Below are 13,853 nucleotides of genomic sequence, written 5' to 3'. Positions count from 1 at the left end.
AAAAATGACTGACTGTCACTACTTGGACCTGCTAGATACTTTTTTCATCTGTAGACCCTTAGCAGAAAACTTACTTGAGGTGTTGAACTCCATAAATTTAATTACATAACTGCAGGTTCTATTAAGAATATCTTAAATCCTGTTTTATTTGATTGGGCCAGTGCAAGACCAGTTTTGCCTGTGCACATTGCCCTCAAACAGCTGAACACAGAGGTTTCATTTGTAGGAAGTTAAAGTCAGGTGTGTTGGAGGCAGAAATTGGCAGATCTGTGTGTGCTGATGGTGTGGGTAATATTCAGTAACATGTAACACTTGTTGACCAGGCTGTAGCAAAAAATGGGAAAACCCTCAATTTCTTACAAGCAATCAGATCCATTTCCCTGTTAAACAGCTTCAAACTGCACAGCTGTAATTGAATTTGTGTATCCTGGACCATCAGGAGGGGTTCAAGATCAATGAATGACACAGCTTTTGCATCAGAGCTGCAGCACCAAGACCTGCAGTATTTATTTTCAGCTTCCTGTTCCTGGTGCCAGACTGTGTTTTCTCTATTTGGGTAATGTGAGAAGCAAAATTCCTGAAAATTAGGAACTTCTGGTCTAATGAGAGCCAGGCCAAAGAAGCTTCCCACGCAGGTCAGATACAGTCTGGCTGTGCCAAATATTTTTAATTTAGAAAGTAACTTCATGGATGCAGAGTTGCTGCAGAAAACTCTCCTATAAATTTCCTCTATGTAATGGTTGATATTTTTGCCCAACTTGTTTCAAAGGAACCCAAGTGTAAAGCTCTGGGTCCAGTTCCTTTATCTTGATGGTAAAGCTGGCAGTAACATTTGGGCTGAGGAGTCACAGACTCAGCTTTGCAGAAGCTGACTGGAAGAACTGGAAAGAGTCTGGAGAGTTGGGCTCAAGACCCACGACAGGAGGGATTCAGGAAACCAGGGAAGGTTTTAAGGACAAAAACAGAAAGGAAGGTGGGGAAAGAAAACAAAAACAGAGATGGGAAAGCAAAAGGCCAAAAAGGGTTTCATTTTCCCAAAGGGTGATGCTGAATGTGACAACAGGATACTTGATACCTGGCACTAATGAAGTTTTTAATTAGTCTATCCAAACCAGACTCCCTCCATGGGGCAGCCTCACCTGCACACTGTTTATTTATGCCTTGGGTTAGCTGCTGAATCAGTTTGCTGCTCCCTGGCTCTTCCTTCCCTCCCGTGGGTGATGCAGGCCACTCTTCATGCTGGGGAAAGCCTTCTAGATTAAAAAGGGAGGATGAAAGGGCTGAGCAGTGGCTCCCTTGTGCTTGCTTTCTCTGGCATGGAGACTGAAATCCCTTTTAACTGGGGAAATGTTACATGAGGGAGGCACCCAATCTAGAGAAAAGTTCTCATTTTTCCCCTTTTCCTTCCAGATTAAGCCTACCCCACTGATTGTTTTCAGCAAAGGAGTACATACATAAAGCTGGCAGACCTCTAGAGCCCTGCTGCACCCACAAGGAGAGGAGGGAAGCACCTTCTGGAGGTGTCACCTCCTGATCCCCTCCCCACGTGTGGGGAATGCAGGGTGGGCTCAGGGCAGCACCAGGAGGGATGGAAAAGGGAATTCACTCCTGCCAGAGCTGACTTCTGACCCTGGCTTTGAAGAGCAAATTTGGGAAGGCAGTAGGTGACAGCTTGCTCTGCTGCCCATCAGCAGGCACAGCTCAGGAGAGCTTTGTCCTGCTGCAAATTACTTGGGTGAAAGAAGATGGGAGTAGACAAGAACCTCCCTGTCCTTTGGAAGAGAGAGAGCTCAGCAGCTCACCAGTTTTCATCTTTCAAGAGGCTCTTCAAAGGTTTCTTCACAAAGAACCCAAACTTTTAGATCTCATTTGCTTCCCTGGCAGCCCTGTAATATAAAGGGTTGGCTAAACTGGCCCTGGATTAAAAGACTTTAAGGCAAGGAAATGCCACAGAAGCCACAGAAATCCTTGGAGCCCAAAGGATGCTCCAGGAACTTCCCTCTCAGGGCTGGAGCAGTAGAGGGACAGAGGGAAGCAGAAAAGAGCTAGAGGGAGGGAAACACATGAGGGAATTCCCCAGCCCCAGTTGACCACAACCAACAAAACCTTGCTCCTCCATGAAGGGCATGGCAATGTTGAGATGGGTGAACTGGCACCTCACAGGAGGAGGGGAAACTGAGGCACTAAGGAGCTCTGACATGTCACAGTAAGCAAAAAAAAGGGAAGACCATGCCAGGGTTACACTGCAATTAATGATGCTCCAGTTCTTTTGCTGGCAGTCCCCTGAACAACATCCACGGTCTCTGTCAATTAAACTAGATTATGGAATGGTCCTTGCTAATTATATATTATTATCTAGCAAGCAGTTATCTTGCTATAAAGGGTGCTCCTTTAATGGACAAACACTGTTCCTCTAACACAGCCAGCCCCAATGGCAAGAAAAACACAAAAGCCAAAATAATTTCTGCTGTGGCCAATATTTTGCCTGAGCTGGAATGTTCACATTGCAAACACTGCATCCTGTCCCAGAGAGAGGGAAGAGGAGGGGGAGGAGGGCTGCAACATGCAGAGCCAGCCAGAGGGAGAAGGCAGGATCAAATCTGCACCCCCAAAGCTGCCACAAAGGGCATTTTTTGGATTTGGATTTTTTGAGCCCAAAATCCAGCTGTGAACTCCCCTAGCCATCATGGAGCACTCAGCCTCCACACACCCAAATCCCCACGAGCAGGGCCTCGCTGTCCCTGGGGCTGTGATGATCAGGAAACTGGGCTTAAAATAACCTTGGAAAACAACTCCTGCTAAATGCTGTCATTGCATTTTTAATTGTCCATATGCTTGATCCATTATGTTTTCCCAGATGGCTGGGCTGCCTGACTACTGCCTCCTCATCTGTGTCACTGTGGCCAGGGTCTCCAGCAGGTACCTGCATCCCCGAGGCAGGGACACCCTTGTGGCAGGCTCTGTGTCACTGTGGCCAGGTCTCCAGCAGGTACCTGGGAGCTCCATCCTTCCCAGCACAAAACCACAGCCACTGACCCATCCTGGGCAGCCATGACTGGCTCAATGGCAAAAAGGGCTGGTGTTCTCCTGGCCTTACACACCAAGCCCCAAGAAAACCACCCTGAGGAGCAGCAAGCCTGCCCCTGCTCCAGCCCATGAACTGCCCTTGTGCTTGCCCAAGGGCCAGTCCCTGCTAAATTACCCAAAAATGTTTGAGAAGAGGATGCAGAGGATGCACACCACCAGCATCCTCAGTGCTGGGCTCAGCTCCAGCACTGGCTCCCTGGGAATCACAAGCACCCCATTCCCAGACTGGGATTAGAGTATAAAAACTGAAAAGACACAAATAACCCTCTGAGCAGAGCAGTGGGTGACACCACAGAAAACTTCCAGTGAACATTACATAGAACATTACATAGAATAAATTGCCTGGGAAGGGGTGGATCACAACACCCTGTGCTTGTTGGGCTCCCCAGTGGAATGCCCAGCCCTGCCCAGTGCCCAGGGTCTCTGGTGCCCGTTTTGGGGCACTTCCACCATCATTCTCTTGTCCAGTGCAGCAGCACAAAAGCACATCCCCCAGCAGCACCCCCTCACAGTGTTACACATCAGGAAAACCTTCCTGGTAAATTCAGAAAACACAGAGAGCATGGCTGAGATTTTTCGGATATTTTAGCACAGCTTCTCTCCAGTAGGAGCAATCTCCCCAGGGAAGGAGAGGAATGAACCAACTGATCCCCTGGGGGCTCTTGCAGTCCTGTTTTCTATGACCTACAATTTTCCAACACTGGATTTGCAGGCAGACGTTTGCACAGGGATAACAGAGGCTCTCCCTCCTGCACAACAGCCAAAGCTTTGCTTTGGAGAGACACGACTCCTGTAAGCAAAGCCAGGAAATGGGGAGGCTGCGTCCAGCCCGGCTCAATGCAGCCATCGTGCTCTAAATAAATAATCAGATGAGCCATGGGAGGAGCACTGCCCGGGCCTGCCGCTCCCCTGCCTGCTCGGGAGCACTGGGCAAACGCTGAGGAGGGCAACTGAGGCCTCATGAGTGAGGACCACAGGCATGCTGGAGGGAGGGAGTGCTGGTGATGGATTCCTGATCTCTGTTTGCCACTCATCTGAGCAGCTTTTGCATGAGAAGAAGGGTTTTTTTCAGGAAATTACCTGGGCAGTCCCCCTCCCGTGCTGGACTCCATCCCCAGCCAGAGCAGTACATCAGGGAAAACCTGGTTAACAGGGGATGCCAGAGAGCAAATTCCTGCAGGGCAGGGAGAGACTGGATGCCTAAATCTAGTGGAGAGGCTGAGACATGGTGGAAGAGGACTGAAGGCTGAGGAGGGGTGGTGTTTGGTGAGCACCAGAGGCTTTCCTCACCCTGAGTGAGATGACTGGCTCGAGTGGCACACTGCTGGTGGCAGATGCAGCTTGAATGCCATCAGAAACAAGTGGGTAAAGGGCTTTTGGAGCCATTCAAGTTGCATTCATCCCCCTGTCCATGACCCCTGGATAACACCCTGCAGGCCTGGGGCTGCTGGGGATCCCCTTGACTCAGGAGCAGAGCTGCTCCCACAGCACCAGTCTTGCATCCACAGGGATGTGTGCAGGGGAGCACTTCACCCAGGGATGCTTGGGTGGCTGTGAACTGGAGCCAGAGCTGGAAACCCTCCCTGGGGTGACCAGGTTCAGCTCCTTATTTGAGTGCAACACCAACAGCTATCCAAAATCACAGGGTTCTGGAGGCTCCGGCTGGACAAGGAGTGCCTGTCCTGCAGGCAAGGGCTGGATGCTGCTGGGTGCTGTGGGCTCCCTGCCAGGCACCAGCAGCCGCAGTGCTCACCTGTTCCAGCACAATCTGGGCCACCAAGAAGGTTAATTATATCTTTAAGTTTCTTTCAGTTGTCAAATCTTGTAACTGTGGTCTCAAGCTGACAGTTCTGTACCCAGCAATTAACCGGCAGTGAGGCTTTGCAAGCAGCGGGGGAGGCTGGCCTTGTTTACCATCTCTGCACACAACAGGCTCTCAAAACATTCCCTTAATGGAGCTTCACAGTGCTGGCAAATATTTCCCTCGGAAATCTCGCATTTGCTGATGTGTTGCACCAACAAACGCCAAATCAATCCGGGCTCTGGTAACGAAGGCTCCTCCAAAGGGGGCATGAGCAGGCCTGCGCCTTCTTCCCTCCCCAGACACTCTCAGGGCTGGTGCAATCCAGGAGGAAAGGCTGCACCATCATCATCCTGTTCCTTTGCTGCTGCCCTGATGAAAAGAGCTGTCCCAGAGGGAAGCAGGACATCAGTCAGGGCAGCCTTTCACCAATGGGACTCTCCTACCAGTTCCTGCTAAATGCTGGATTCGACAGCACCAGGGGTTTGCTGTGCCCCTGCATGACCACACTGGGATACTTTAGGATCTCTCCCTGCACTGCAGTGTGTTTCACAAAGGCTGGAGGAGGAGGGGTGGCCTCTTTCCATAGCAAGATTTCATGTGGCTCTGAGCCACAGGGATGAACACAGGCTGCTCTGTGACAGCCACCCCCTCTTTGATGCTGAAGGGGAATGTCCTTTATGCTGGGGCGGCACAAGAGGCAGGCAGAGGTCACTCAGCCATCCATCAGGGCTCTTGGCGAGGATCCCCAGTTTTCTGGAGGGACAGATGATCACAGGACTCTTCTTTTCATGTTCTCAGGTGCTGAGCTCACCTTCTGCAGGGACCATGAGTGGAGATCTGGTGTCACTGAGGTCCCAGCCCTTCCTGCCAAGGTTGTCTTTACAGGGTCACCAAAACCTCTGCACTCCAACATCTCCCCAAGCCATAGCAGGATTTGCCTGTACTTTCACACTTCAGGAGTAATGCTGGTAGAGAGTTTACAGCTGTGGATACCTGGATATGCTGGAAAGAAGGAAAACACAGAGGAGAAGAGGATTGTTCTCCTCCCCTCCAGCTGCTGGTGGCTGAGGCGCTCAGGTGAGTCCTGCGAGAAGGTGAGACAACACGAGAAGATCAAACAAGGAGCTCCAGGGCACAGGAAATGCATCTCATCACATCACCCACAGACACCTAGAAACATCACCTGGGAGCACCTACATGAGCTACATCTGTGTGTGCCAGGTGGAGATCCCTGTAACACAGCTCCACAGTCCCCCCCAAGCATGGGCTGGGAGCACTGAGAACATTTGTTGGGAATATAGCTGCATTTGGGGATGGTTTGTACCTCCAAGAATTCAGCTAGAAATAATTGACAGGAAGATTTGCAGCCATCGGCAAACAACGTTTCTTTCCTGAAAGCAGCAGCACTACAGGGAAAACAAATTGAAGCAGGTGCGGGAAGAGTTAGGGAGCACAAGAATTGCATTCCTGAGCCAAATGGACAGATTGAAACAGAGGAAAACAAATTGGGAAGGGAAACGGCTGCCTATTGCCCAGATTTTTCAGGCATTAAGAGAAGGTGGAGGTTGGGTTCAGGCTCAGTTTCAGGGCCTGGGAGCTGTGTCTCTGTTTGGGCAGCTGTGTTAGGGTTCAGCCTGGGGGGAGGGTGGATTTTGGGGTGCCTTTCTGCCCTGGGCATGACTGGGACTGCAATCCCTGGAGTGTGGAAAGAGCATTCTAGAGAAGCACCAGCCCCACCACTGCGATGACCATGAGGAGCCCGGCCAGGATGCAGATGCTGATGAAGATGATGTCGCTGGTGTCCTGGCTCTTGATTTCACGGGCATCGATCGCTTCCCCCTCCCACTTGTGGGCATCCACCAGGTTTTCTGCCTGGCTGAGCCTGGATGGATCAGGGCCAGCAATAAGGGTCACTGAGGCTTCCTTCCTCTTTGGCTCACACTGCACCTCGTACTGGTGGATGTCCTCCTGGTCTCCCACTGAAAAATCAATGTAGAGGGTGCTGACGATGGCAGACGTGTTGTTGCGTCTCTGCAAGACAAGGGACACGGCTCATCAGGGCTTGCTGCAGCTCCTTTTCACAGGGGTTTGGAGGGGTTGGCCAGGAATCAGGCCAGTATCTGCTGGGAAAATGTGAGAGGGACTGGGAATATCTCTCTGCAGCCAGCGCAGGGCTAACCATTTACACAGCTTGCTGTAAAGGAGGGTTTGATGATCACTTACCTGGGATTCAGTGCCACAGGTGTCAAACCTGGTGTGTATTTTAAAGTTCCTGCCAACCACCTGGGCTGCACAGGAGGGGGTCCCCAAATAAATCCTATTCCTCTCCAGCTGGGCCAGGGACTGCACAGGGATCTGGATGTGGAAGTCTGTCCGGGTGCAGCTGACATTCATGGGCACAACTATTGGGACAGAAAACAGGGTGCATGTGTAGGACTCGTGGGGAGGAGGGGGTTTCAGGAAAAAAGCTACCTCCAGAATGCAGAAAGCAATCAATATCAGTATTTTAGCCCTGTCCCATGCCAAGGGCAGGCACGGATGGCTCCCAGGCGCTGCTCTGCTTTCTGCCCAAGGCAGAGATCTCACCATCAACACTCCCGAACCCCATCCTCCTTCTAGGGTCTCCAAGTGACACACAAGTGCCATTACAGGCAACACCATCCTGCTGTCACTGCCACTCTCCAGCACTGCAAAGCCAGCAGGACATTTGAGTTGCTGGCCAGGACCAGACCACAAGAGCTTTGTGGATGGCTTGCTATGGGCACAGCGCTCCCCTGCATCCTACAACACCCCTGCAAGAGACACTACATTGATGAAACAGAGGAGACATATCTTGGAGGGATCCCATGCATGCCCTGGAGTGAGGCAGCTCCATGGCTGCCACATGGCCCTCCCAAAAGGGTGAGCTGGGTCCATGGCCCTGGGGCATCTTCCTGGTTTGGCCATGTTTGGCCTCTCTGGATGCAGAAAGCATCCACACAGGGAAAGAAGCAGGGAGGAAAAATAAATACCCCCCTCTTTCAAGTGAATCCTTGCTCAGCATGAACTAACCACTTGGGCAATATGAATTATTGAATTATTCCAGCTCCCTCTGAATCTCAGCCTTATGAAACTGGGAAGATGCAATAAAATCAATACAAAAAAATAGTGTCACTTTGCTTCGCTTAGTGCATTATAAAACCATTAGAAGATTTACCAAATAACTAAAGTGCATTATATCAGGAGGAGGAGAAAGTGGATCCTCTCTCCTGGCGTGAAGGCTTTCATTTCAATGGCCATAAATCACACATGCCCCACCCAAGCCTTGCCTTTTGGTAGGCCTGAAAGGGAAAAACCTGCATGGCTGAAGGGCTGTGGGTGTGGATGCAGACTGAGGTGCCCCTTTGCCTCTGTGGGCTCCTGAGGAAGCTGCTGGCAGGGAGAGGCTGGTGTGCCCAGTGGGAGCAGCTGCTCTCCTGGCAGTGCTGGCAGCTGGGTGTGACATGCAGGACATTAATCACAAACAGATGCTGGAATCACTGGGCAAACACAGCCAGCAGGCTCAGCTCTGTGGAGGGAGGCTCAGTTTCACATCCAAGCCTTTGTCCTCCCCTAGCATGCATCTGGCAGCATGTACCAGGGGATGCAGGAGCCTTGGGCACTTGTGAGATGTCACACCCCTCTCTGTGGTGGGACACCCCACACTCTTCAGCAGCACCCCATCTATCTGTCTGCAGGCTGCTCCCTCTGGAGAGTGACACCAGGATTTTCTCCCCGCACAGTGAGAAATCAACAAGGACAGGGACAGACCTGCTGTACATACTACAGCCCTACTAAATGTTCAGTACTACCTCTCTCCCTCCAGAGGCTGCAGAGACTCAGGACAAAACTCTATCCCATTTCTAACTCCAAGAGCCACATACCTCAAAATCCTTTCTGCTGTGCTGGAAGCAAAGAACGATTTTGCAGCTGAGGGACAAAACCCAGGGCCAGCCTCCCCAGTGCCTGTGCTGCCAGTCCAGCAGCCCTGCTCTGGCTCCAGCCTCTGGAAAGGCTGCCCCTGGCTGAATCATGCCTGACCCACAGGTCAGCTCGGATGTAATTATACTGAAATACAACAAACACCATAAATTTGCTGGTGTTTGAGGTACAAAGGCTGGCAAATAGAGCAGGAAGGTCACACACTGCTCCTCCCACCAGCTGCAGACATGCCAGACACGCTGGCTGGGACACTGCAGGCCAGCAGCAGGGGTGTGCCAGGCAGGACTAGCCAGGTGGATTTGGGAATGCTATGCCCCGGGGGTCCTGCCCTCCCTGGAGGAGGAGGAGACACGGTTTATGCCTGCCTGCTCAGCCATGTGCTGGCAAGGCCAGAGCACCCAGGGGAGCAGGGAGCAAGGCTGTGATGCTTGAACTCATCACCTGCTCTGGGGTTTTGGCCCATTAAAAACCCCCAGAGGTTTTCTCTCCCTCACACCGTGAGAGGAACAGGAACATGGCAGTGGCAGACAACAGAAATTTGAAGCTGGAAAGCATCTCCTGAATACTAAACACAACGTGCAGCTTGCTTGCCATGTCTTCCTCTGCCCCACCCCTAAGGAGCCACGGGCTCTGCTCCTGCAGGCAGGAACCTTCACTGATGATCCTTCTGGAAATTACGTGGTCTCAGGCACGTCCCAATGGAACCACAGCACTGAGCAGCAGCCAAGTGGGACCTTACCTCCCACGTAGGAGATGGAGAAGCCCCTCTTGGCCGTGTTGCGGTCGGTGTGGAGGAGCAGTAGCAGCCGGTTGCTGCGGGAGGTGACGGGTGCCAGGCTCTCCCGCCCACACCACCGACCCAGCAGAGATCCACTCTCAGTGCCACCATCAAAGGCAGACAAGTGATCATAGTCACAGCCCCCTGTCAGGCTGCTCCGGCCCTCCAGCTCCATGTCCAGGAAGAAGACCTTGACCCGGTAGCCCGGGGGCAGCTGGATGCTCCACTGGCACTTGAGGTTGTTGGGGTAGAAGTTGGGGTACTGAGGGCTGGAGAAATTCCCTTTGATGGTGGTGAACACCTCCTGGCACTCTCCTGCTCAGGGAAAAGGGGGAAAGGAAAAATCAAAAGCAAACCTGAAGCCTTCTTGTTTTATTGCTAAGAGATGCTCTGCCCTTCACCTCACTGCTGTCAGCCTTGTGTTTGGCCAATGGACAGCCAGCAGTTTTGGGAGATAGAAACTCCCAGGGCAGTCAAAATCCTACAGGAGTAACCCATATCCCCAGGGAATTGCACGAGCATGGGTGACTCCTGCTCAAGAGGGCAACCCAGGTCTTGGAATAGCCACAGTGATGCTGTTTGCATTGTGTGGTGGTTTACACTTCACACCATGGGCTCTCCTCAAAGGGATCCTCACCATGATCATCTCCTCTTGCTGCTGTGGGAGAGAGAGAATCACCACCCCAGCCCCGGGCCTGTCCCCACATCCTTCCCATTGCCCCATCACCCTCAGACCCACAAACCTGAGTAGAAATGGGCCTTGAAGCCCCTGCCACCGATGTTGAAGTCCGACTTGAAGATGATGAGGAGGTGTGGGGTGGAGGAGACGGTGCGGGGCGGGCGGGCGCTGCCGCAGTAACGCCCCAGGCTGGGGGCAGCGATGGTGGGGCCATCAAAAAGGGCCACGTAGTCAAAGCCACAGCCTTGGCCCCCCTCCATCTGGAAGTCAGCGAACACCAGGGTGAGGGGCCCGCCCCCGCTGGCGCCCCCGATGCTCCAGCGGCACTCGGCATCATTGGGGTAACTCTCGGGGTAGCGCGGGCTGGTGATCTCCCCAGAGAGCCCCGTCAGCTGCCCACCGCAGGCGTCTGCAAGGAGGCAAGGACGATGAGGGCAGTGGCAGAGCAGAGATGGATGGATGGATGTTCAGTGACCACCACACCTCCTCCCCGCTACCTTTCCTGTAGGCGGCGGCGAAGCCGTGCTTGGCCACGTGCCGGTCGGAGTGGAAGACCACGGCCATGACGTGCCAGGCGGAGGAGAAGGGTGGCGGGGGGCTGTGGCCACAGAAGGTGCCCAGGAGATTGCCCCGGTCCCGGGCAGCCCCGTTGTAGACCTGGAGGTAGTCGTAGGCGCAGGTGTCGTGGTACTCCAGCTCAAAGTGGCTGAAGGAGAGCAGGACGGAGGAGCCCTCGGCCACCACGATGAGCCACGTGCACTCTGTCTCGTAGGGATACAGCCCCGGGAAGTTGGGGCTGGAGAAATTGCCAGAGGGTGCTGAAAGTACTCCCCCACATTTGATGCCTGCGGGACACAGAAGGGGGTGTGATGTCCCCTTTCCAGGGGAAGCCTAGAAGGATGGAGACAGGATGCACAACTCCAGCTCCGTCCCACCACCACAGTACCAGAACACCAGCATCCTGCAGAACTCCACTGGGCTTGTCCACCCACTCTCCCTGGAGGACATGTGTGCCCCCACCACCTCTCATCCCTCCCTTTTCCCCATGCTGCCATGTGGGGGCTGCAGCAGGGCTCAGCTGTGCCCTTGAGCTTGTCCTGCCAGTGCCAGCATAGTATCCCCACCTGTTTATGACCGGGAAAAAGGAAGTTGGGAGGGAGTTTTTAAGGCTCCATGGTACCAGGCTCGCTGGTGCCCCAGCTGCCCAGCCCTTCAGCTTTGTGCCGCCCACTGACCCCACTCCCTCCATATAAGGGTGGTATCAGAGAATTCGAGCTGGGAGAAGCAGGGGTGAAGGGCTCGATGTGGTGAACAATGAGTTATGCATGTAGGGATCGATTTCCTAATGAAATCTTTATACTGAGACATGGTTATTATAAAATAAGGCTGAGAGGGGCCGGCTGTCACCTGCCCCTGGGTCTGATTAGGGCTGGGGTGAAGAGGCTGATACAGGGGGAACATACATCATGTCTGGGAGGGATACAGACCCTGCACAGCCCCCAGGAGACATATGTGGGTTCCCAAACAAGGCTGGGCGCTCGCTGCCATTAATCTGGGCCAAGTATATTGCAAATCAATAGTCAGCCTGTGCACATTGCTTTTCATCGTGTCACTGGCACAGTGACCTCCCAGCAAGGGGGTCCTGGGATGTGTGGGATGCAGCACCATGAATATGTTTCTGGCTAGATCTAAAATCACCTTGCTAATTACTGGGGATAGGCAGTGAAGTAATATGGGGCTGGTACTGAAGGAATAACATTGTTGAAATAAATACCCAAGGGGAGCCTGTGGGAGAGGTGAGTAGCCACAGTGAAGATAGATGGATGGATGAAGGGCTGGGAGCCTTGGGGTACTCTGGGAAGCCCAGGTGGGTTTATGTGGGGGATGAGCAGGCACCACAGGGCAGTGGTGTGCCCTCAGGAGCACCTGTACCAGGGCCAGGGATGGGTTTTGATTTCTGGCTCAGCCCTTCTGTGAGAAAGGCCCTGCCATTTTGGGATGGGGGATTGCTTGGGCCACCCTATCCCCTGAATTACTGTGTCATCTGCTAACCCTGCCCTGCATCCTGGGGGACCTTTTATCTGGGTGAGAGATTCATTTCATGCCTGCCACATACACATACATGCATATATTCACATATATATGTTTATGTGTATATAGATTTATATAGGCAAGTGCAACTCCAGAAGCTAACAAACCCTTCACCAAGCACCTCTACACCACAACAGGACAACCCCTACCTGCAATCCTCAGTAAGGTAAGCATGAAGCAGAAACCCAAGCACGGAGCAGTGTCCCACACTTGCTGCCACCACAACAGTGACTCCAGATCCCAGCTCCTTGCCCCTGGCCTGAGCCAGCCCCTCTCCCTGCAGGAGAGCTGGATCCCACTCGCACCCCAGAGCCTCTGTGGCGCTGCAGATGGCCCTCCCTTCCTCAGGAACCATGGGTGCCCATCCAGCCCACCAGGAGCTGGGATCAGGCTCTTACCTCTGCTGGGAGCATCCCCGAGAGCCCTGCAGAGCATGGCCAGTGCTGCCAGACAGCCCAGCCCTGTGCACCCCATCCTCCAGCAGGCAAATCTCCCTCACCAGTGCCCGAGCATCCTTTTGGAGCTGTCTATCTGGGAGGAAAAAAAACAAATAAAGAGAGAAATAAATAAAAAGCAGGAGGACTGTAGAATTAATAGCGGAATGAATAATTCATCGCTTGTTTGAATTAAGAGCAGCAAGGTAACTTGATCTATTCCTCCCTTCCTTCACTCAGTTTTAATGATCTGGATCAAATGTCCCAAGGATTTACACTGTACCAGATACCTTGTCAATACACTATATTTAGAAGAGATATTAATGTTTCAGAAATGGCGTATAACGGCAATAAGTCTGGGCTGACAATATGCCCTTAAGGGGCTATGAAAATAATTTAGTTCGCCAGGCAAGCCAGCGAACCAAAATGGGAATTTCAGACTTACCGCGGAAAAGCATCTCAGGAATTAACATGATTTATACTGCGGCACCCACTGCACAAAGCCAGCTGGTGGTGAGGGCTACAGAAACAGGGAGCAGGATGGAAAGGCAGCTGGCTGCCAGGTCAGCATCCCTGCAGCAGGAGTCCAGGCTCAGCGGGATGCTCAGCCCGGGAAAGCAGCAGTCGTGAGCACTAAAGATAGCAAATCCCACCTCCCCCGAGGAAGATTAGAGATGAATTGTGACTCATGGGCAAAAAACATCGATTATTATAGAACCTGCTAAGGCCTTGGAGAATTGCCACGTTCTTCCATGCTGGCTCACTTCTCGCCCAGGCTCTTGGATGCACTCAGCTGAAGGTAAGCAAGCCTTTGGGTTTGGTGGGAAAGATGTGCTCCTTGTGCTGTGCCACATTAGCTGGAGAAACCCCAAACCCAACAGCAGCTCAGTTCCTTCCCTCCCGCCCAGGAGAGAACAGACTTTCCTGCTGCCACAGCCCACACCCACATGAATGCCAGGAAACAAAATCCCACGAGGGCCTCCCAGCGTGAGGGACCTGTGCTAAAAAAGTCACCTTCAA

General features: G+C 52.7%; 1 protein-coding gene across 1 annotated transcript; it reads right to left on the bottom strand.

The window, feature by feature from the left end:
* Nucleotides 1-6,434: 6,434 nt before the first annotated feature.
* Nucleotides 6,435-12,873, bottom strand: CDCP2 (CUB domain containing protein 2). Its single transcript, XM_066556080.1, has 6 exons — nucleotides 12,798-12,873; nucleotides 10,806-11,153; nucleotides 10,373-10,717; nucleotides 9,591-9,944; nucleotides 7,115-7,293; nucleotides 6,435-6,922 (listed from the first exon to the last, which is right to left on the bottom strand). The coding sequence occupies exons 1-6, from the start codon at nucleotides 12,871-12,873 to the stop codon at nucleotides 6,608-6,610; spliced, it is 1,617 nt and encodes a 538-aa protein (XP_066412177.1). The 3' UTR covers nucleotides 6,435-6,607.
* Nucleotides 12,874-13,853: the final 980 nt, after the last annotated feature.

Source organism: Molothrus aeneus, chromosome 9 (assembly GCF_037042795.1).
Source record: "Molothrus aeneus isolate 106 chromosome 9, BPBGC_Maene_1.0, whole genome shotgun sequence".
Lineage (NCBI taxonomy): Eukaryota > Metazoa > Chordata > Aves > Passeriformes > Icteridae > Molothrus > Molothrus aeneus.
This window is presented reverse-complemented; position numbering and strand designations above follow the sequence as displayed.